Source organism: Saccopteryx bilineata, chromosome 2 (assembly GCF_036850765.1).
Source record: "Saccopteryx bilineata isolate mSacBil1 chromosome 2, mSacBil1_pri_phased_curated, whole genome shotgun sequence".
NCBI classification, from domain to species: domain Eukaryota; kingdom Metazoa; phylum Chordata; class Mammalia; order Chiroptera; family Emballonuridae; genus Saccopteryx; species Saccopteryx bilineata.
Window position 1 is genome coordinate 170,963,117 of NC_089491.1, and position 25,026 is coordinate 170,988,142.

At 38.1% G+C, this 25,026-nt stretch overlaps 1 protein-coding gene and 1 pseudogene across 1 annotated transcript in view; both read right to left on the reverse strand.

The window, feature by feature from the left end:
- LOC136322376 (olfactory receptor 9K2-like) overlaps window positions 1-17,936 on the reverse strand; it is a 35,256-nt gene extending 17,320 nt beyond the window's left edge. The window contains 1 exon segment of the mRNA XM_066254414.1: window positions 17,718-17,936. Within this exon segment, the coding sequence (XP_066110511.1) occupies window positions 17,718-17,936 (219 nt within the window).
- Window positions 17,937-19,025: 1,089 nt separating this feature from the next.
- Window positions 19,026-24,774, reverse strand: LOC136322377 (olfactory receptor 6C2-like; annotated as a pseudogene).
- Window positions 24,775-25,026: the final 252 nt, after the last annotated feature.

Below are 25,026 nucleotides of genomic sequence, written 5' to 3' on the forward strand. Positions count from 1 at the left end.
CGAGCACTTATTCTGTGTTGTTTTGTTGATGAGCGCCATTCTGACTGGTGTGAGATGATATCTCATTGTGATTTTAATTTACATTTCTCTAATGATTGTTGATGTTGAGCATTATTTCATATGCCTATTGGCCATCTATATGTCCTCTTTAGAGAAGTGTCTATTCATTTCTTTTGTCCATTTTTTGATTGGATTGTTTGTCTTCCTAGTGTTGAGTTTTATAAGTTCTTTATAAATTTGGTTATTAACCCCTTATCAGACATATTGTCGAATATGTTCTCCCATTGTGTAGTTTGTCTTTTTATTCTGTTTTTATTGTCTTTAGCTGTGCAAAAGCTTTTTGGTTTGATATAGTCCCATTTGTTTATCCTGTCTTTTTTTCACTTGCCCGTGGAGATAAATCAGCAAATATGATATATTGCTGCAAGAGATGTTGGACAGCTTACTGCCTATGTTTTCTTCTAAGATTCTTATGGTTTCATGGCTTACATTTAACTCTTTTATCCATTTTGAGTTTATTTTTGTGAGTGGTGTAAGCTGGTGATCTAGTTTCATTATTTGCAGGTAGCTGTCCAATTTTCCCAACACCATTTGTTAAAGAGGCTGTCTTTACCCATTGTATGCTCTTACCTCCTTTGTCAAATATGAATTGTCCACAGAGCTATGGGTTTATTTCTGGGTTTCAGTGCTGTTCCATTGATCTATTTGCCTGTTCTTATGCCAGTACCAGGCTGTTTTGAGTACAATGGCCTGTAGTATAACTTGATATCGGTAAGTGTGATACCTCCTGCTTTATTCTTCCTTTTTAAGATTGCTGAGGCTATTTATGTTATTTTTTGGTTCTATATAAATTTTTGGAATATGTGCTCTATATCTTTGAAGTATATCATTGGTATTTTTATTGGAATTGCATTGAGTTTATAAATTGCTTTGGGTAATATAGACATTTTAATGATGTTTATTCTTCCTAACCATGAGCACGGTGTATGCTTCCACCTGTTTGTATCTTCCTTGATTTATTTTATTAATGTTTTATAATATTCCGAGTATAAGTCTTTAATCTCCTTGGTTAAATATACTCCTTGGTACTTTATTATTTTGGTTGCAACAGTGAATGGGATTGATTCCTTAATTTCTCTTTTTTTCTTTTCTTTTTTTTTTTTTGTATTTTTCTGAAGCTGGAAACGGGGAGGCAGTCAGACAGACTCTTGCATGCACCTGACCAGGATCCACCCGGCACGCCCACCAGGGGGCAATGCTCTGCCCATCCAGGGTGTCGCTCTGTCATGACCAGAGCCACTCTAGCGCCTGGGGCAGAGGCCAAGGAGCCATCCCCAGTGCCTGGGCCATCTTTTGCTCCAATGGAGCCTTGGCTGCGGGAGGGGAAGAGAGAGACAGAGAGGAAGGAGAGGGAGAGGGGTGGAGAAGCAGATGGGTGCTTCTCCTGCCAGGAATCGAACCCGGGACTCCTTCACGCCAGGCTGACGCTCTACCACTGAGCCAACTGGCCAGGGCCTAATTTCTCTTTCTGACTGTTCATTGTTGGTGTATAAAAATGCCTCTGATTTCTGAGTATTAATTTTATATCCTGCCACCTTGCTGAATTCATTTATCAGGTCCTGTAGTTTTTTGACTGAGACTTTAAGGTTTTCTATATACAACATCATATCATCTGCAAATAATGATACCTTTACTTCTTCTTTTCCAACTTGGATGCCTTTTATTTCTTCTTCTTGTCTGATTGCTGTGGCTAGGACTTCCAGGACTATGTTTTTTTTTTTTCATTTTTCTGAAGTTGGAAACAGGGAGAGACAGTCAGACAGACTCCCGCATGCGCCCGACCGGGATCCACCCGGCACGTCCACCAGGGGCGATGCTCTGCCCACCAGGGGGCGATGCTCTGCCCATCCTGGGCATCGCCATGTTGCGACCAGAGCCACTCTAGCGCCTGAGGCAGAGGCCACAGAGCCATCCCCAGCGCCCGGGCCATCTTTGCTCCAATGGAGCCTTGGCTGCGGAAGGGGAAGAGAGAGACAGAGAGGAAAGCGCGGCGGAGGGGTGGAGAAGCAAATGGGCGCTTCTGTGTGCCCTGGCCGGGAATCGAACCCGGGTCCTCCGCACGCTAGGCCGATGCTCTACCGCTGAGCCAACCGGCCAGGGCTCAGGACTATGTTGAATAAGAGTGATAAAGGGGGCACCCCTGCCTTGTTTCTGATCTTAAGGAGATTGCTTTTAATTTTTGCCCATTGAGTATGATGTTGGCTATGGGTTTGTCATAGATGGTCTTTATTATGTTGAGGTATGTTCCCTGTATTCCCACTTTGTTGAGAGTTTTGATCATGAATGGGTGCTGGATTTTCTCAAATGCTTTTTCTGCATCTATTGAAATTATCATGTGGTTTTTCTCCTTTTTTTGTTTATGTGATGAATCACATTGATTGATTTGCAAATGTTGTACCAGCCTTGATACCCAAGAATAAATCCAACTTGATCATGGTGTATGATTCTTTTCTCTTAGTCTCGTTTTTATGTCCCACCTATGTATGGAATCATGCAGGTCTTAGTTTATTCTGATTTACTTATTTCACTCTGTATAATGTTATCAAGATCCATCCATGTGTTGTAAATGATCCGATGTCATCATTTCTTATGGCTGAGTAGTATTCCATAGTATATATGTACCACATCTTCTTTATCAGTCATTTATTGAAAGGCTTTTTGGTTGTTTCCATGTCTTGGCCACTGTGAACAATGCTGTAATGAACATGGGGCTGCATGTGTCTTTACGTACCAATGTTTTTGAGTTTTTGGGGTATATACCCAGTAGAGGAATTACTGGATCATATGGTAGTTCTATTTTTAGTTTTTTGAGGAACCACCGTACTTTCTTCCATAACGATTGTATTACTTTACATTCCCACCAACAGTGGATGAGATTTCCTTTTTCTCCACAGCCTCTCCAACACTTGTTGTTACCTGTCTTGTTGATAATAGCTAATCTAACAGGTGTGAGGTGGTATTTGATTGTAGATTTGAATTGCATTTCTCTAATAACTAATGAAGATGAGCACCTTTCATATATCTGTTGGCCATTTATATTTCTTCCTGGGAGAAGTGTCTGTTCATGTACTTTTCCCATTTTTTTTATTGGATTGTTTATTTGTTTTTTGTTGAGATTTATGAGTTCTTTGTATATTTTGGATATTAGGCCCTTATCTGAGCTGTTTTTTGAAAATATCATCTTCCATTTAGTTGACTGCCTGTTTTGTTGTCAATTTCTCTTGGTGTGCAAACATATCTTAGACCAGGGGTCTCAAACTCAACTCAGCATGTGGGCCGCAGAGCAAGATCACAGCCGTTCGGCAGGCCGCACTAGGTCTACAAAAGGCAACTGTTACGCAACACTTTTCTCACTGCAGTTGAAAACAAAAAAAAATCAGTACAACAAGCACAATCGTACATGCAGTTTACTCAGTGTCACAAGACGACCAGAAACTGTAGTTCGCATCACAACTGCTGTTAACTAAGCTAATATCTAGCTAGGATGCTAGAGAAATGAAAAATACAAGTAGGCCCCTAGGCTTACTTAATTTTATCCAAAATATTTTGAACTTCGTGGATTAGTCTGTGGGCCGCACAAAATTGTTCGGCGGGCCGCATGAGGCCCGTGGGCTGCGAGTTTTAGACCCCTGTCTTAGACTGATGTGGTCTCATTCATTTATCTTTGCCTTCACTTCCCTTGCCTTTGGAGTCAAATTCATAAAATGCTCTTTAAAACCAAGGTTTCTGAGTTTAGTACCTATGTTTTCTTCTATGTACTTTATTGTTTCATGTCTTATATTTAGGTCTTTGATTCATTTTGAATTAATTTTAGTACAAGGAGACAAACTGTAGTTGAGTTTCATTCTTTTGCATGTGGCCTTCCAGTTTTCCCAGCACCATTTGTTGAAGAGGCTTTCTTTTCTCCATTGTGTGTTGTTGGCCCCTTTATCAAAAATTATTTGACCATATATATGTGGTTTTATTTCTGGACTTTCTATTCTGTCCCATTGGTCTGAGTGTCTATTTTTCTGCCAATACCATGCTGTTTTGATTGTCATGGCTCTATAATATAATTTGAAGTCAGGTATTATAATGCCCCCAGCTTCGTTCTTTTTTCTTAGGATTGCTTTGGCTATTCAGGGTTTTTTATAGTTCCATATAAATCTGATAATTTTTTGTTCCATTTCTTTAAAAAATGTTATTGGAATTTTGATGAGAATTGCATTGAATTTGTATATTGCTTTGGGTAATATGGTCATTTTGATTGTATTTATTCTTCCTATCCAAGAACAAGAAATATTTTTCCATTTCATTCTATCTTTTTCAATTTCCTTTAACAATACTTTGTAGTTTTTATTATATAGGTCCTTTACATTCTTTGTTATATTTATTCCTAGGTATTTTATTTTTTTGTTGCAACCGTGAAGGGGGTTATTTTTTTGAGTTCGTTTTCTGATGTTTCATTGTTGGCATATAGAAAGGCAATGGATTTTTGTATATAAATTTTGTATCCTGCGACCTTACTTTATTGGTTTATTGTTTCTAGTAATCTTTTTGTAGAGTCTTTCGGATTTTCAATGTATAGGATTATATCATCTGCAAAAAGTGAAATTTTACTTCTTCTTTTACAATATGAATGCCTTTTATTTTTTTATCATGTCTGATTGCTCTGGCTAGAACTTCTAGCACCATGTTAAATAAGAGTGGAGTGAGTGGACAACCGTGTCTTATTCCTGATTTAAGGGGGAAAGTCCTCAGTTTTATGCCATTTAATATGATGTTAGCTGATGGTTTATCATAAATGCCTTTATTATGTGGGGATATTTTTCTTCTATACCCATTTTGTTGAGTGTTTTAAACATAAAATGGTGTTGTATTTTATCAAATGCTTTTCTGCATCTATTGATAAGATCATGATGGTTTTTGTTCTTTGTTTTGTTGATATGGTGTATTACGTTAACCGTTTTACGTATTTTGAACCATTCTTGAGATTCTGGGATGAATCCCACTTGATCATGATGCATTTTTTTAAGATGTTGATGTATTAGATTAGCTAGTATTTTGTTTAGTTTTTTAGCATCTGTATTCATTAGAGATATTGGTCTGTAGTTTTCTTTTTTTGTGTTGTCCTTGCCAGGTTTTGGTATGAGGGTTATGTTGGCCTCATAAATGTGTTTGGAAGTATTGCTTCTTCAATTTTTTGGAAGACTTTGAGTAGAATAGGAGCCAAGTCTTCTTTGAATGTTTGATAAAATTCACTAATATAGCAGTCTGGCCCTGGACTTTTATTTTTGGGGAGGTTTTTAATAGTTGTTTATATTTCCTCCCTGCTTATGGGTCTGTTTAGGCTTTCTGCTTTATCATGATTCAGTCTAGGAAGATTGTATTGTTCTAGGAATTTATCCATTTCTTCTAGAGATTGTTGAATTTAGTGGCATAGTTTTTCATAGTATTCTACAATAATTCTTTGTATATCTATAATATCTGCAGTGATTTCTCCTCTTTCATTTTGGATTTTGTTTGAGTCCTTTCTCTTTTTTCCTTAGTGAGTCTTGCCAAAGGTTTGTTAATTTTGTTGATCTTTTCAAAGAACCAGCTCTTTGTTTCATTAATTTTTTCTATAGTTTTTCTGTTCTTTATTTCATTTATTTCTGCTCTGATTTTTATTATTTTCTTTCTTCTGCTGGTTTTGGGTTGCCTTTGTTCTTCTTTTTCTAGTTCCTTAAGATGTGAAGTTAAGTGGTTACTTGTGCTCTCTCTTGTTTGTTCATATAGGCCTGTAGTGATATGAACTTCCATCTTATTACTGCTTTTGCTGCATCCCAGAGATTCTGATATGTCATGTTGTTATTTTTATTTGTCTGTATGTAACTTTTGATCTTTTATTTCTTCTTTGACCCACTAATTTCTTTGTTTTTTTTGTTCTTTTATTGATTTTTATTATTAATTTTAATGAGGTGACATTGATAAATCAGAGTACATATGTTCAGAGAAAACATCACTAGGTTATTTGAACATTTGATTATGCTGCATTCCCATGACACCAAAGTCCAATTGTCTTCCATCACGTTCTAACTGGTTTTCTTTGTGTCTCTCCCATCCCCAAACCCCCTCCCTCTCCTCCCCCCACCTGGTAACCCCCACACACTTGTCCATGTCTCTTAGTCTCATTTCTATGTCCCACCTATATATGGAATTATATAGTTCTTAGTTTTTTCTGATTTACTTATTTCGCTCACTATAATGTTATCAAAGTCCATCCATGTTGTTGTAAAAGATCTGATGTCATCATTTCTTATGGCTGAGTAGTATTCCATAGTGTATATGTGCCAAAGCTTTTTTTTTATTATCTTATTTTTATTAATTTTAATGCAGTGATATTGATAAATCAGGGTACATATGTTCTGAGAAAACATCTCCAGATTATTTTAACATTTGATTATGCTGCATACCTCTTACCCAAAGTCAAATTGTCTTCTATCACCTTCTATCTGGCTTTTTTTTGTACCCCTACCCTCCCCCTACCCCCTCCCTCTCCCCCCTCCCTCTCCTTCCTCGCCCCCTCCCCACCCCTTTACCCCAGTTCCTGTTACCGTTACATTCTTGTCCATGTTTCTGAGTCTCATTTTTATGTCCCATCTATACATGGGTTCATATAGTTCTTAGTTTTTTCTGATTTACTTATTTCACTCCGTATAATGTTATCAAGGTCCATCCATGTTATTGTAAATGATCCGATGTCATCATTTTGTATGGCTGAGTAGTATTACATAGTATATATGTACCAAAGCTTTTTAATCCACTCGTCCTCTGATGGACACTTGGGCTGTTTCCAGATCTTTGCTATTGTGAACAGTGCTGCTATAAACATGGGGGTGCATTTCTCCTTCTGGAACCGTTCTATGGTGTTCTTGGGGTATATCCCTAAAAGTGGGATGGCTAGGTCAAAAGGCAGTTCGATTAACAAATTTTTTTGAGAAATCTCCATACTGTTTTCCACAGTGGCTGCACCAGTCTGCATTCCCACCAGCAGTGTAGGAGGGTTTCCTTTTCTCCACATCCTCGCCAGCCCTTATTCTGTGTTGTTTTGTTGATGAGTGCCATTCTGACCGGTGTGAGGTGATATCTCATTGTGATTTTAATTTACATTTCTCTAATGATTAGTGATGTTGAGCATTATTTCATGTGCCTATTGGCCATCTGTGTGTCCTCTTTAGAGAAGTGTCTATTCATTTTTTTTTGCCCATTTTTGTATTGGAGTGTTTGTCTTCCTGGTGTTGAAATTTACAAGTTCTTTATAAATTTTGGTTATTAAATCCCTATCAGACATACAGTCAAATATGTTTTCCCATTGTGTAGTTTGTCTTTTTATTCTGTTCTTATTGTCTTTGGCTGTGCAAAAGCTTTTTAGTTTGACATAGTCCCATTTGTTTATCCTGTCTTTTTTTTCACTTGCCCGTGGAGATAAATCAGCAAATATATCGCTGCGAGAGATGTCAGAGAGCTAACTGCCTATGTTTTCTTCTAAGATGCTTATGGTTTCACGCCTTACAGTTGAGTCTTTTATCTCTTTTGACTTTATTTTTGTGAATGGTTTAAGTTTTTCCCAACACCATTTGTTGAAGAGGCTGTCTTTACTCCATTGTATGCCCTTATCTCCTTTGTAAAATATCAGTTGTCCATAGAGGTGTGGGTTTATTTCTGGGTTCTTCATTCTATTTCATTGATCTATGTGCCTGCTCTTTTGCCAGTACCAGGCTGTTTTGAGTACAATGGCCTTGTAGTATAGCTTGATATCAGGAAGGGTGATACCTCTCCCTTTATTCTTCTTTTTTAAGATTGCTGAAGCTATTTGTGTTCTCTTTTGGTTCCATATAAATTTTTGGAATATGTGATCTATATCTTTATAGTATGTCATTGGTATTTTAATTGCATTGAATTTATAGATTACTTTGGGTAATATAGACATTTTAGTGATGTTTATTCTTTCTAACCATGAGCACGGTATATGCTTCCACTTGTTTGTGTCTTCCTTGATTTCTTTTATCAATGTTTTATAATTTTCTGAGTACAAGTCTTTAGTCTCCTTGGTTAAATGTACTTCTAGGTACTTAATTTTTTTTGGTTGTAATAGTGAAGGGAATTGTTTCCTTAATTTCTCTTTCTGACTCTTCATTGTTGGTGTATAAAAATGCTTCTGATTTCTGAGTATTAATTTTATATCTTGCCACCTTGCTGAATTCATTTATCAGGTCCAGTAGTTTTTTGACTGAGACTTTAGGATTTTCTATATATAATATCATATCATCTGCAAATAATGATAGCTTTACTTCTTTTCCAACTTGAATGCCTTTTATTTCTTCTTCTTGGCTGATTACTGTGGCTAGGACTTCCAGGATTTTGTTGAATAAGTGTGGTGAAAGGGGAGCACCCCTGCCTTGTTCCTGATCTTAAGGGGATTGCTTTTAATTTGCCCATTGAGTATGATGTTGGCTGTGGGTTTGTCATAGATGGCCTTTATCATGTTGAGGTATGTTCCCTGTATTCTCACTTTGTTGAGAGTTTTGAACATGAATGGGTGCTGGATTTTCTCAAATGCTTTTTCTGCATCTATTGAAATTATCATGTGGTTTTTCTCCTTCCTTTTGTTTATGTGATGAATCACATTGATTGATTTGCAAATATAGTACCAGCCTTGCCTCCAAGAATAAATCTCACTTGACCATGGTATATGATTTTTTTCATATATTGCTGAATCCGGTTTGCTAATATTTTGTTGAGGATTTTTACATCTAAATTCATCAGGGATATTAGCCTATCATTTTCTTTTTTTGTGTTATCTATGCCTGGTTTTGGAATCAGAATTATGCTCGCCTCATAAAAGGAGCTTGGAAGTCTTCCTTTCTCTTGAATTTTTTTCAATAGCTTGAGAAGGATAGGAGTTAGTTCTTCTTTGAATATTTGGTAGAATTCACTTGTGAAGGCATCTGGCCCAGGACTTTTCTTTGTTGGGAGTTTTTTGATAACTGTTTTGATCTCATTTGGTGTAATCAGTCTGTTTAGGTTTTCTGATTCTTCCAGATTGATTTTTGGGAGATTATATGTTTCAAGAAATTTGTCCATTTCATCTAGGTTGTCTAGTTTTTGGCATACAGTTCTTCATAATATTTTCTTACAATATTTTGTATTTCTGTTGTATCAGTTGTTATTTCTCCCCTCTCATTTCTAATTTTATTGAATATATATTTGAGTCCTCTCTCTCTTTTTCTTGGTGAGTATAGTTAAAGGTTCATCAATCTTGTTTACCTTTTCAAAGAACCAGCTCCTAGTTTCATTGATCCTCTGTATTGTTTCTTTAGTCTCTATATCATTTATTTCTGCTCTGATCTTTATTATTTCCTTCCTTCTACTACATTTAGGCTTTACTTCCTGTTCTTTTTCTAGTTCTTTTAGATGCAAGGTTAAGTTGTTTATTTGTGCTTTTTCTAGCTTCTTAAAGTGTGCCTGTAGTGCTATGAACTTCCCTCTCAGTACTGCTTTTGCTGTGACCCATAAATTTTGAGTTGTTGTATGCTCATCATTTTTTTCTAGGAATTTTTTAATTTCTTCTTTGATCTCATTCTTGATCCATTTATTATTTAACAACTTGTTATTTAGTTTCCATGTGTTTGAGAATTTTTGAGCTTTTCTGTTGTGGTTGATTTCTAGTTTCATGCCACTGTGGTCAGAGAAAGTGCTTGGTATGATTTCAGTCTTCTTAAATTTGTTGAGACCACTTTTGTGCCTTAACATGTGGTCTATCCTAGAGAATGTACCATGAGCACTTGAAAAGAATGTATATTCTGCTGCTTTAGGGTGAAAGGTTCTGAAGATATCTATTAAATCAAGTTGATCTAGTGTGGCCTTTAAGTCTGCTGTTTCTTTGTTAATTTTCTTTCTTGAGGCTCTATCTAGTGATGTTAGTGGGGTATTAAAATCCCCTGCTATTATAGTGTTGCTGTTAATCTCACTCTTTATATCCATCAAAGTCGGCTTTATATATTTAGGTTCTCCTATAATAAGTGCATAGATATTTATAATAGTTATATCTTTCTGTTGAGTTGCTCCCTTTATCATTATGTAGTGGCCTTCTTTATCTCTTACTATATTCTTTGTTTTAAAGTCCATTTTGTCTGATATAAGTATTGCTACCCCAGCTTTTTTTTTATTTCCATTTGCATGAAATGTTTTTTTCCATCCTTTTACCTTCAACCTATGTGCATCTTTTGTTTTAAGGTGTGTCTCTTGTAGACAGCATATGTACTGGTCCTGTTTTTTTATCCATGCAGCTACCCTATGTCTTTTGATTGGATCATTTAATCCATTTACATTTAAGGTTATCATTGATATGTAGTTGTTTATTGCCATTTTATTCTTTAAAGCTGTATTCCTCTTTTGCTATATTCTTTTCCCACTTTGATCTGTTTACACCATGCCCCTTAACATTTCCTGCAGCATTGGTTTGGTTGTAATGAATTCCTTGAGTTTTCTTTCTTGTCTGGGAAGCTTTTCATTTCTCCTTCAATTTTAAATGATAGCCTTGCTGGATAAAGTAGTCTTGGTTGTAGGTTCTTGTTCTACATTACTTTGAATATGTTTGCCATTCCCTTCTGGCTTCATGTGTGTCTGTTGAGAAGTCTGATGTCATCCTTCTGGGGGCTCCTTTGTAGGTGATAGCCTTTTTTTCTCTCGCAGCTTTTAATATTTTCTCTTTATCACTTAGCTTTGGTATTTTAATAATGATGTGTCTTGGTGTAGGTTTCTTTTTAGTCGAGTTCTCTGTGCTTCTTGAATTTGTGAGAGTTTCTCCTGCATTAATTTAGGGAAATTTTCAGCTATGATATGATTGAACAAAGCCTCTATCCCTTGATCTTTCTCTTCTTCTTCAGGAAGCCCTATGATGCAGATGTTATTTCTCTTTATGTTGTCACAGAGCTCTCTAAGAGTTTCCTCAGACTTTTTGAGTCTCTTTTTTTTCTTCTCTGCTTTCATGCCTTCATTCCAGTTGTCCTCCAACTCGGTGATTCGATCCTCAGCTCTATCCATCTTGGTTTTAATTCCTTCCATTTTGTTCTTCATTTCTGTTATTGTATTTGTCATCTCCGACTGATTTTTTTTTAATATTTCAATATCCTTTTTTATACTTGCTATTTCTTTATTTAGGTGTTCGTGATGACCATTCATTGTTGTTCTAAGATCCCTAAGAATCCTTACAATCATTATTTTAAACTCTGCATCCGGAAGTTTGATTATTTCCATATCACTCAGTTCATCTCCTGAAAGTTTCTCTTGTGGTTTCATTTGGATTGCACTTCTTTGTCTTCTCATTGTGTCTGGGTGTTTGGGTGTTTTCTTTGTAGAGCTGGTTGAGTCTGGGCTTGGTGTTGTCTCCTTCCAGTTTTCCCTTGTGTTGTTTCTAGGTCTTCTTGGGTTGGCATCAGCTATTTTTTGTAATCCACTTTTGGATTTGGCCTCTTTGAAGTCTTGATTTGTTTGTTTTCTTAACAGGTGATTGTCTTGTTTGCTGATCTCAGCAGGGAGCTTATTTGAAACTGTATCCAGGAATGCAGTGGGTGTGACCTGAGGTTCTGAAGTCCTCTTCTGCCAGTTAATCTCTCTGGTGGTGGGTTGCTTTCTCTCAGCTTCAGTAGAGGGAGGTGTATCTCAGGTCTCCATGGAGACCTGAGTTACTGCCCCTTTCCCCACTTCTTGTTTTCAGCTGTGTCTTGTTGTGCTGATTGGAGCTGGAGAGATGTCTGTAACTTTGTGACCTGGAAGTACTTTTGTATTTTGCTTTGTGGAAGGATCAGTCCCTCCCCCAGTTATGGCCGCCTCCAGCACTGAATGAGTCAGCTTTTCATGTCATCTATATTTCTCTCCCCCTCACTCTCCGTCTCTCTCTCTGTCCTTTCTTTTTGGAAGACAAGTGGGCCCTTTCAACATACCTCATTCCCTGGTCACCAGGCAAGTGGCTGTGAGCAGTATTTACTGCTCTTTTCCTTCGAGTGAGAGCCCAGCCTCCCCCCACCCCCTTTCCTGTAAGCAGGGGAGATTCAGGCACTCCCTACCAGGTTTGTTGTGGCTTCTTCTTTGCTCCTTGGTTTTTGAAAACTGTTTTTGTAGTCCAGATTTGGTTTTTTACGCTGATTGTTCATAAATTAGTTTATAATCCAGTTCAGTGGTGTGAGCTGGGAGTCTGTGCATCTGCCTACTCTGGTGCCATCTTCAGGTCTCTTTTGACCCACTTATTTTTAAAAAGTATGTTGTTTAGTTTTCATATTTTTGTGGGTTTGTTTACCTTATTTTTGCCGTTAAAATTCTGTTTCAAGGCTTTATGATCGGAGAATATGCTTGGTGTGATATCAGTCTTTCTGAATTTGTTGATGCTATTTTTGTGGCCTAATATATGGTCAATTCTTGAGAATGTTCCATGTACATTAGAGAAAAATGTATACTCTGGCACTTTGGGATGAAATGTCCTGTAGATGTGTATTATATCCAATTGTTTTAATGTTTCACTTCAGGCCAGTATTTATTTATTGATTTTCTGTTTGTATGAATTATCTAGAGCTGTCAGCGGTGTATTGAGGTCTCCAAGTATGATTGTATTTTTTGTCAGTTTTTGTTTTTAGGTCAGTCAGTAGCTATCTTATATATTTTGGTGCTCCTTGGTTTGGTGCATATATATTAAGAAGTGTTATGTCTTCTTGATTCAGTGTCCCCTTTATCATTTTGAAATGACTGTTTTTGTCTCTGATTACCTTTGCTGTCTTGTACTCAGCATTGTTAGATATAAGTATTGCTACACCTGCTTTTTTTTGGATGTTATTTGTTTGGAGTATTGTTTTTCAGACTTTGACTTTGAATTTGTTTTTATCCTTGTAGCTTAGATGTATTTCTTGTAGGCAGCATACAGTTGGATTTTCTTTTTTAATCCATTCTGCTAGTCTGCGTTTTTTTATTGGTGAGTTCAATCCATTTACATTTAGTGTGATTGTTGACACTTGAGGGTTTTCTATTGCCAGCTTATATATTGCTTTCTGTTAGTTTTGTATCTTGTTTGATTCTTCTCTTTTGTTTTTCTATCATTTGTTTTTGTTTGGTTGTAATTCATACTTCTTTCTTCTGTTGCTCCTTTTTTCAAGCCATGTGCTTCTGTGGTGGTTTTTTCAGGGGTGGTTATCGTTAAGTAATGGAAAGGGTACCTATCTTGTTCATTGTAGTACATTATCTCATGAGTGCTTCTGCACTCCATCATCCTTTGCTACTGTTAATCTTTGTCCTCTCCCACTTTTTTTTGTTGTCACAGATTAAATTTGATTTTATTGTGTTGTTGGTGGAGCTTTTACTTGTGGTTTTGTTTTGTTTTGTTCTTTGTATCTAGTTGGAAAACCCCCTTTAATTTCTGAAGTGGGGGTTTTCTGGTGATAAATTTCCTCATCTTTTTTGTATCTGTGAATGTTTTTATTTCTCCTTTGTATTTGAAGAATAGCTTTGATGTGTATAGTATTCTTGGCTGGAAGTTCCTCTCTTTCAGAAGTTTAAATATTGGGGTCCACTTTCTTCTAGCTTGTAGAGTTTCTGCTGAGAAATCTGATGATGATCTAATGGGGCTTCCTTTATATATTGTATTCTTTTCCCTGGCTGCCTTGAGAATTTTCTCTTTGTCATTGGTATGTGCCAATTTCATTATGATGTGCCTTGGAGTAGGTTTGTTAGGGTTAAGATAACTCGGTGTTCTGTTTGCTTCTTGAATTCGAGGCTTTAGTTCTTTCCACATGCTTGGGAAGTTCTCACCTATTATTTGTTTGAATATGTTCTCCATTCCATTTTCTCTCTCTTTTTCTGATATACCCATTATTCTTATGTTGTTCTTTTTGATGGAGTCAGACAATTCCCTTTTTTTTTTCTTCACAATTTGTGAGTCTTTCTCCTCTTTTCTCTGTAGTGCCTCTAGTTGCCTGTCTTCTATGTCACTAATTCTCTCTTCTAACTGGCCTGTTCTATTAGCTAAGTTTGTTATCTCGTTTTTCCGTTCAGGAATTGAGTTTTTCATCTCTGTTTGATTTGTTTTCATAGTTTCAATTTCCTTGGTGATGTATTATTTCTGTTTGTTGAATTGTTTTTTGAGCTCCCTAAATTGACTTTCTGTGCTTTCTTGTATATCCCTCAGTATTTTTAGGATTTCAATTTTAAATTCCCTGTCATTTAACTCGAAGGTTTCCAAGCTATTGACATTTTTTTCTATAGATTTTTCCTCATCTATCTGAGCTACATCTCTGTCTTTTGTATCCATGATATTTTATTTCTTTTTTCTGAATGGCATTTGAGAGTAGTACTGTTAATTACTCTAATAAGAGTTGATAAAGAATAAAAAAATAAAGATAGAAAATGAAAGTAAAGAAATTAAATTATGGTTTTTGAGAAAACATCGTGAAAAACTTAAAATTATACTGTGTTAATGGTACAAAAAGTACATATAGTGGAGGGCCTGAGTTGGGGAGAATTGAAAAAGAGGTTAAAAACAATGTAATAACCCACAAAATGCTAGAAGGAAAAAATTTGGATCAAGAATAAAATAATTTGTTTATAAATGATGGTTGAATGAGAGATATAGTGAAAGAGAAAATTAGAAAAAAGAAAAAAGTATTACAGTGAAAGATGCAAATTTTATTGTATTAAGTGGAACAAAAACTACATAAAATGGAGAGCCAGAGTTTGGAGGAATGCTAATGTGTCGAGAGCCAATCAACAACTGCTGGCTGACAAGGTCACAGCAGAGAAGTTCCACAGCTGCTGGCTGATAAGGTCACAGCAGGAGAAGACCCACAACTGCTGGCTGCCAAGGTCACAGCAGAAGAAGATCAAAAACTGCTGATTGACAAAGTCACAACAGAGAAGACCAACGGCTGCTGATTGACAAAGTCACCGCAGTGAAGACCAATGGCTGCGGGTTGACAAAGTCACCACAAAGGAAAGGCATAATGATACTTCCCCCTTTGACTTTTTGAATTAATATGGCCTTATACCCCCCCCCCTTTCTGGGTGTGTGCTATTATTTATGGCACAGGGATAATAGTACTGTGCTTTCCCTGTAGATTCATAGTAATTTCTTTGAAAATGAGACAGAGGGTGTGAGTTCCACAGAAAAGCCTGTAAGCCCCTTGAACTCGGCTCATAAACATAAGAGGCTGGCTATGATATCCCTCGTAAAGGGTTAAGTTTGTAGGAGAATTTCTTCTTATTAATCATGTTAGAAAGAATAGATTGTGACTTGTAAATGGATAGGAGGCAGTGGCTGTGCACAGAGCACCTTTCGGCCTTCACTTAATTCATCATCTTTCCTCCCTAGCCTTTTCATGTGATAGAGTAGAGAAACTTTCCTTTCTTCTTGCTTACCTGACCTGCAGATGGTGGAACACTCTGAGAAGAATATAGTTAGAACTTAACTAGTGTGTGAATATAGTAAATAAATAAAATTTGACTAGACAATAGAATCTTAGGTAAGATGTAGCGGAGTGGCCCGTTGCGTGGCCTTGGATGGGAGCACAGCCGGCAAGTATAGAATGTTTTGTTAAGAGACTTGTTTTGTGACTGAAGGCAGTTGCTGGGCTTTTCTCAGTAAAACATTCTCATGAGATTTTTGTATTTTTCAAGAATAAGGAGAGGAATGTGGTGGGATCCATAGAAGCAATAGCAATTAATATTGCAGGTGCACTCTATATATCTTTAAGCAAAAGTTACTCTTGATGTTATGACAATTTCTTAATAAGCAAGCCTTTGAAGTCTTGTGAGAAAAATTAGGACACTGCATGAACTCAAGGCCATTTGCCTGAGCAAGCGGTGGTCCTTTGCTAGTCCTTGATGATTTTGTCTGCTAATCTCTCTCTGTGCCCTTGACTCACAACAACAGTAAAGTAGAGTTATTAATTAGTACTAATATTTTAGAAGTTTGTACCAATATTGTTATTGCTATTGTATAACTGTACTTTGAATAACTTACCACCTGATTTATAGTTTATAGATATGAATTAACTGTTATCTGGAAACATGTAACCATAGTGAAACAAAATACCATGTGATTGTAACTTAATGTGTGTGCATAAAAAGAAAGCTAGACCAGCATTTGGGAGAGATGCCTGGCAGTAAATACTAACTAGAGAATAAAGAGAAAGAAAAGAATTCGGCTCTCTCACTCGATTTTGCCGACACCATCTCTTCCTGTGGGACCCCTGGGTTCCCCCCCAGGGCTGGACCCCGGCACTAATGAGATAAACAGTGAAGTAAAAAGCACACAAAATGCCACAAAGAAAAAATTTGAATCCAAAATAAAATAATTTGTTTGTGAGTGAGGATTGAATGAGAGGAAAAGTGAAAGAGAAAAGAAGAAAGCAAATGGAGAAAGAAAGAGAAAAAAAAAAGAATGGAAAATATAACACCTATGGGTAATGAAGTTCAAAATGAAAAGAATAAAACGGAAAGAGGATAAAAGAACCAAGGTGGAAGAAAAAAAGATACAAAAATGAGAGGGAAAAATGGAAAAAGTTATAAAGACTGGATTTTTCCTGGTTTTGAGAGGTTATCTTCTACCTTTTTCTTCTTTCTCTTTTTGGCTGGTGGCACTGTACCCCAGGATCAGCCCCAGTGGCACTCTTAGGTAGAGATTTGCAACTGATGTGTCACTATGGTGATGATGTAAACTAGGCCTCAGTCCCATTGGTAGGCAGGACTTGTTAGTGTTTGCAGGCTTTGACAATGGGAGAATCCGTTTTCCCGGAGCCTCTTTCTCAGTTTCTCCTTCCTGAACCACAGCCTGGGGACCCAGCTGTAAAGTTGCCGCTGCCACTGCCTGGAGAGCAAGAGGCTCTAAGAGCTGCCCAAACCCCCCTCTATTCCCACTCAATGCAGTGTTCTGGGTAAGGCCTTGCCAGCCTGAGCTGCCAGGGTAATCAGGCAGGGCTGAGAGCTGATTGCTTCTCAGGTGTCTTTCTATGAGCCTCCAGGTATGTCTAGTATGATTCAGCACTTCGCAGGACTACTCTCCCCAGGGTTTTTGCACTTTGTAACCTGTATCAGCTGGCAGGAAGATGCCCCAGTCACTGCCTGCAGAATAGGAGGTCTTAAAAGCTGCCAAGTCCCTCTTCCAGGTCCTTTTAAAGCACAGATCTGGGTATAAAAGCTCTGCCGACCACAGCCACCAACTTAAGCAGGCTAGAGGGCAAGCCGACTTCTGGTCAGGCTCCTTTCTAAGGTTCCCCGGGCATGTCTAGCTAAATTTGCTCTAGCACTCCGCAGGTCTGCTCTTCACAGGCTTCTCCCTTATTGGGAAGCCTACAGCCCAGCCCGCCTAACTTCTGCAGTGTTCTCTGAGGTCTGTTCCATAGAAATATATTCTTTTTCCCCTGTATTGGCTGGCAGGAAGTTACCCCAGCCACTGCTTGCTGAGCAAGATGCCCTAAGGACTATCAAGTCCCTCCTCTGGGTTCTCTTAAATCGCAGACATGGGAAAGAAGACCTTGTCAGCCAGAGCCACTGCCAGCGTAAGCCACCTGGGCAGTGAGCAGACTGTGGGTTAGGCTCCTTTCAGCGATCCATGGGTATGCTCTCTAGAGGCTGTCTGCAAACTGCCTGCATACCCTTCTCCCAGCACTTCCATAGTTTTCTTCCCAGGTAATTTGCTTTGTTAGCCTGTATGGCTGGCAGAAGCACTCTTCCCCAAGAGGTCTGGGCATAGGGAAGCCAGCTTTCATGCACTCCCTGCATGCTGTTGTTCGGGGATCAGGGATTATACAGAGACTCTGGCTGCAGCCCACATAGAAGACCACTGCTGACAGTCTCCGACCTAGCCCCTCCATCCAGGAATGCGGGTGCCCATGCCTGAGGTGCTAGGAGGAACCACTCATACACTGCCCATCCTTGCTGATCTGGAGACAGGGGATAAACAAAGCCCCACTCCACAGGCAAGCCACTTGCTCACCTCTGCCGGGGTTTGCTGCTGGTGTTAGCTCCATGTAGGTTGAGCTGTGGGCACACTCTCTCCTCAGCTTGAATCTCTCTACCCTAGCCTTCCCTTCCTCTCAGTTTCAAGTGAAAAATACTTTTCTTGGGTCAATGAGGGAAGCATAATACTCCGTTCTCCGTCCTATTTCCTTCAGAGTGGTTTTTCAGCCACCTTTTTGCCCAATCGTACCTTTGTTTAATGTATGTGTATTTCAGATGCTCCTGGGATTGTTTTTCTGTCTCTAGTTGTTGAATTTGTTGAAATTTCAGGGAGAGGTATCAGGAACCCCCCTCACGGCAGCATTTCTCTGACTTCACTTGTTTGCTGAAATTTCAGCAGGAGAGATCAGGAGTATCTTTCATGCTGCCATTAGTCTGACATCACTTTAGAAGAATATATTTTTTTAAAGTTTTACAGTTTCAAGGGAGTAGAGAAATGCCCATCTACATAATTTTGCATCCCTTAAGCATTTTCTTAGATGCTCTCAATATTTTTTAATGTTTGTCAAAGTATGTCATTCTTTTTTTTTTTTTTTGTATTTTTCTGAAGCTGGAAACAAGAGACAGTCAGACAGACTCTTGCATGCGCCTGACCGGGATCCACCCGGCACGCCCACCAGGGGCGATGCTCTGCCCACCAGGGGGCAATGCTCTGCCCCTCTGGGGCATCGCTCTGCCGCGACCAGAGCCACTCTAGCGCCTGGGGCAGAGGCCAAGGAGCCATCCCCAGCGCCCAGGCCATCTTTGCTCCAATGGAGCCTTGGCTGCAGGAGGGGAAGAGAGAGACAGAGAGGAAGGAGGGTGGCGGGGTGGAGAAGCAAATGGGCGCTTCTCCTATGTGCCCTGGCCGGGAATCGAACCCAGGTCCCCCGCACGCCAGGCCGACGCTCTACTGCTGAGCTAACTGGCCAGGGCAAAGTATGTCATTCTTATAGCTTCACTTTTCACCCATATTTTAATGATATATGTTTTATTTTAACTTGAATTCCAGAATTCTTCTTTAAATAAAGCACAAATGTTTTGAGTGTGTCATGGAAAGACTTTTCCTTGTTTATTCCACAGGGTATAAATGAAGGGGTTTAACAAAGGAGAAACAGATGTAATGAGTAGAGAAACTGCCTTATTAATGGCCACTTCATCCTTAGCTGAACGTTTGGTATACATAAAAATTCAGCTGCCATATGTGATGGAAACCACAATTATGTGGGAAGAAAACAAATAGAAAGGGGTTTCTTTCTGTGATGGAAAGAGAACAATCTTAGAGTAATCTTAGAACAGAACTATACAAATAAGGGTCATTATGAAGGTCAATACAGCACAGAATATCACCAGTTGCTCTATGAACCATACATCTAAACATAAATTTTTCAGTATTAGAGAAGCATCATGGCAAAAATTATCAATAACAAAGTCACAGAATTCCAGGTGGAGGCTCAGGCCAAGAGGCAGGAGGATGATCAATAAGCCAGATACCCAACAATACAGAATGAGATTTTTGCAGACTCTGCTGTTCATGATGGTCATATAATGCAGGGATTTACAGGTGGCATGTAGTATTCAGAGGACATCATAGCCAAGAGAAAAAATTATGGAGCTTCAAAGAGGACAATGAAAATGATTTAGCTAAAGCAGGCTTTGATGGTTACAATTTTGTCCTCACTTGATATGGTGTACATGTACGGCAGGACACAGGCAGTTGTGAATGAGATTATCCTAATTCCAAAACCAGATAGAGCCACTACAGAGAAAGGAAACTATAGACCAATACCCTTGATGAATTTATATGCTAAAATCCTCAACAAACTATTTACAAACTGGATGCAGCACATTAAAAAGATCATACACCATGATCAAGTAGGATTTATTCTGGTGTGTAAGGTTGGTACAATATTTAAAAATCAATAAACACGATACATCATACAAACAAAATAAAGGATAAAAAGAAGATCATATCAATAGATTCAGAAAAAGCATTTGGCAAAATCTAGCACCAGTTTATTTTTAAAATTCTCCGTGAAGTGAAAATAGATGAATCATACCTCAACATAATAAAGACCATATATGACAACCAACATCATACTCAATAGGCAATAACTAAAAGCTTTTTCCTTAAGATCAGGAACAAGGCAGGAGTCAACATAGTACTTAAGTCTAAGCCACAGCAATCAGATAAGAAAAAAATAAAAGGTATGCAAATTGGAAATGAGAAAGTAAAACTGTCATTATTTGCAGATGACATGATATTGTACATAGAAAACCCTTAAGACTCCACCAAAACACTACTATATCTAATAAGTGAATTTGGAAAATAGAATACAAAATTAATATTTAGAAATCAGTGGCATTCTTATACACCAATAAAGAGCTATCAGAAAGAGAAATTAAGAAAATAATCATTTTATTATTGCAGCAACAACAAAAAATGGTGCCTAGGAATAAGTTAACCGAGAAGGTAAAAGACCTGTACTTGAAAAAGAAAGAAAGTGAGGAATATACAAATGAGTGAAAGCATATTCTATATTTATGGATTGGAAGAATCAACATCATTAAAATGTCCATACTGCCTGACCTGTGGTGGTGCAGTGGATAAAGCATTGAATGCTGAGGTTAACAGTTTGAAACCCCAGGCTTGCCTGATCAAGGCACATATGGAAGTTGATTCTTTCTGCTTCTCCCCCCTTCTCTTTCTCTCTCTCATCTCATTCTCTAAAAATGAATAAATAAAATCCAGAAAAAAAGTCTATACTACACAAACCAATTTATAGATTCAATGCAATTTCTATTTAAATACCAATGGCATGTTTCACAGATTTACAACAAATATTTCAAAATTTTATATGGAATATAAAAAGACCCTGAATACCCTTAGCAATCTTAAGATGAACAAAGTTGAAGGTAGCACAATACCTGATATCAACCTATACTACAAAGCCATTCTAATCAAAACAGCCTGGTACTGGCATAAGAACAGGCATACAGATCAATGGAACAGAACAGGGAACCCAGAAATAAACCCACACCTTTATGGTCAATTAATATTTGAGAAAGGAGGCAAGAGTATACAATGGAGTAAAGACAGTCTCTTCAATAAGTGGGTGTTGAGAGAATTGGACAGGTTCAAGCAAAAAAAAAGGAACAAACCACCAACTTACATCACACACAAGAATAAACAAATTAATAAAAGACTCAAGTGTAAGTCATGAAACCATAAAAATCCTAGAACAGAACATAGGCAGTAAAATCTCACACATCTCTCATAGCAATATTTTTGTCAATATATGTCACTGGGCAAGGAAAACGAAGAAATAAACAAATGGGACTACATCAAAATTAAAAATTGTTGCACAGTGGTTCTGGCCAGTTGGCTCAGTGGTAGAGCATCAGTCCAGCATGTGGAAGTCCTGGGTTTGATTCCCAGCCAGGGTACACAGGAGAAGCGCCCATCTGCTTCTCCACCCCTTCCCCTCTCCTTTCTCTCTATCTCTCTCTTCCCCTCATGCAGCCAAGGCTCCATTGGAGTACAGTTGGCCTGGGCGCTGAGGACGGCTCCATGACCTCCACCTCAGGTGCTAGAATGGCTCCAGTTGCAACAGAGCAATACCCCAGATGGGCAGAGCATTGCCCCGTAGTGGGCATGCCAAGTGGATCCTGGCTGGGTGCATGTGGGAGTCTGTCTCTCTACCTCCCCACTTCTCACTTCAGAAAAATACACACACAAAAAATTGTTGCACAGCAACAACAAAATGAAAAGAGTTGCCACTGAATGGGAGAATATATTTGCCAATGGTACATCTCATAAGGGGTTAACATCCCAAAACTGTAAAGGACTTATACAGCTCAACACCAGGAAGACAATCTAATTTAAAAATGGGCAAAGGACCTGGTAGACGCTTCTCCATAGAGGACGTACAGATGGCCAATAGACATATTAAAAGATGCTCAAGGTCACTAATTATCAGAGAGATGTGAATTAAAACCACAATGAGGTATTATCTTATACCTGCCAGAATAGTTGTCATCAATAAATAAACAAGTGCTGGCAAGAATATGGAGAAAAAGGAACTCTCGTGCATTGTTCGTGGGAATGCCGACTGGTACAACCACTGTGTATAACAGTTTGGAGTTTCCTCAGAAAATTGAAACCAGAACTTCCTTTTGACCCAGTGATTCCTTTTATGGAAATAAATCGTAAAAATCTCAAAACACTAATACAAAAGCATATGTGCACCTCTATGTTCATTGCAGCATTATTTACAACAGCCAAGCTATGTGATCAACCTAAGTATCCATCAGTAAGTAGATCAGTAAATAAAAGAACTATGGTACATTTACGCAATGGAATATTACTTAACTATGGCGATGGGGGGGGGGGGCGGGGAGAAAATCTTACCCTTTAGAACAGCATGGGTTGACCCAGAAACTATAATGCTAAGTAAAATAAGGCAGTCAGAGAAAGATACATGATCTCGCTTATATGTGGAATCTAATAAACAGAATAAACTGACAAAACCGAAACAGAGGGATGGATACATGGAACAGACTGATGGCTGTCAGAGGGGAGGATGGTGGGGGTACTGGATGAAAGAAGGTAAAGGGATTAATCAAAATTATATATGTACAAAACATAGACACAGACAATGATGTGGTGATAGCTGGAGGGTAACAGGAGGGGAGCTTGGTGGAGGTGGGCAAAGGGGAAGAACACGGGAACAGAAAGAGACTTTGCTTGGGCGACAGCTGCACAATGCAGTGTGCAGATGATGTTTTATTGAGCTGTACACCTGGAACCTGTATGGTTTTACAAACCAATGGCACCCCAATAAATTCACCTAAAAATACTTAAAATAAAGATAATGAGAGGTTGTCCTGGAAAAAACTAATGAGCTCAGGTTTACTCCTTCTTGACTGACTGATCCATGAAATCTCCACTTTTTCTTCCCTCACTTACTTCTAACCCACACAATACCAGTCAGAATAAGGTGACATCATCCAACCCTAAATTTTACCTGTTTACCTAATCTCACACCCTACTACCATTTCTTTTTTGTGTGTTAGTGTTTGGAGGAGTAATTTCAACATGTTTGGTTGAACAATTAAGTGGCCAATAGCCCTTCCAAACTCAAAACTTCCCCAAACAAATCAACTAATTTTTACTAACAGAAAGCATCAAAATTTACTCAAGATGAAGGTATTTTTAAGAAAGTGACTTTATACAGAGCAAAACATGTAATCTATTTTTTTCCTCTAAAAGTCCATTTGGGCTCCAAGGACTGAGACCTAGACATGCTAGGGCAGTTACCCCGTTCTATCTCCTCCAGAGCCCCACTTCAACTTCATTAGAATTTGAAGAAGAGAGAGATGAGATCAAATTGATATGAGTAAATACATTCCAAATATATTTCTAAAGTGCTTTGATCTATAATTTAGTACGTATATTTCTAAAGCAATATTTGTTTTGTACCTAAACAGTGCCCAACATATAAAGGCAGCCAATACTCATTAGTTCTGTTTTTTATTGTTTAGGCAATAAATATTGATTGAGTGCTCACTAGCACTAAGGCATTTTGTTATAGAAGCTCTGTATGTAATGGAATGGTATGTGAGTAGTATTGAACAATGTATTTTCTTCAAACTAGTAAGAAAAACAATTGGCTTCTGTATGTGATGTAAATAATTTGTATCCAATGTTTTAAAAATAACTGACTTTAAATCTCCCAAATTCATGAAATGGGTTACTCTTTATTACTGTACTATTATTTCTAAAACTCTTATATAGAGAGAGATCTGGTGTGTGATAACTTACAAAGTCATTCAGTAGAAACAAGTTCAAGTATAAAGTATAGAGCCTAAAGTTTCCAAATGTTAAGCAAGTATCTGTATACCTTTAGGAGCAAATATAATATTATTAAAATGTAGTATTAAAATTAATCAGTTTACAGTCTAGTGCAGGGATCCCCAAACTTTTTACACTGGGGCCAGTTCACTGTCCCTCAGACCATTGGAGGGCCGGACTATAAAAAAAACTATGAACAAATCCCTATGCACACTGCACATATCTTATTTTAAAGTAAAAAAACAAAACGGGAACAAATACAATATTTAAAATAAAGAACAAGTAAATTTAAATCAACAAACTGACAAGTATTTCAATGGGAACTATGCTCCTCTCACTGACCACCAATGAAAGAGGTGCCCCTTCCAGAAGTGCGGCAGGGGCCGAATAAATGGCCTCAGGGGGCTGCAGTTTGGGGACCCCTTGGTCTAGTGTGTACAGATCACCCAAAATACCACAAGGTGGCAGCACAGCCCCATGACAGCTCTGCCTGCACTTGGAACTTGTTAGTGGTCAGGAAGAAAACACTGAGTGAGAGATTTTCTTTAAATCATAACTTTTTGATTTAGAAAGAACTTCAGGATGAATTTGGCCCATATTTTCTTTTATCTTCCCAAAACAGAGCTGAATTTCTTAAAAATTAGGGCAATCACCCAAAGTCAAACAAGCAGTTAGTGACCGAACTAAGCTCAGAACCTTATTTTCTAGCCCTCAGGGGCACTCCCCCAACAGTATAAAAAACCTTCAACTGTCCTTTCTCTAGCCTATGCCTCTAAATGGTTGTTATTTCTAAAAAGAAACAATATTATCAAATAAAATAGTAGGGGTCCTTGGTTTATGACAGTCTTGACATACGTCATTTCGTCGTTTCAAGTTTACAGCACTCACTCCCATAAAAACTTAAAAAATATTGAGACAGGAGTGTTTTGGCTACACTGTTAGCATCCTACTTTCAGACTATATGGGCAGACTAGTTCCAGACTAGCCTGGAACAGTTCTTTAAGAAGGCAGAGAGGCCTGCAATGGATCCTGTACCCAGAAGCAGATGTAACCGTGGGCCCCGACTTCTGAAGGGCCCCGCAAAACCCCAACTTTACATTTCTTTCTAATGA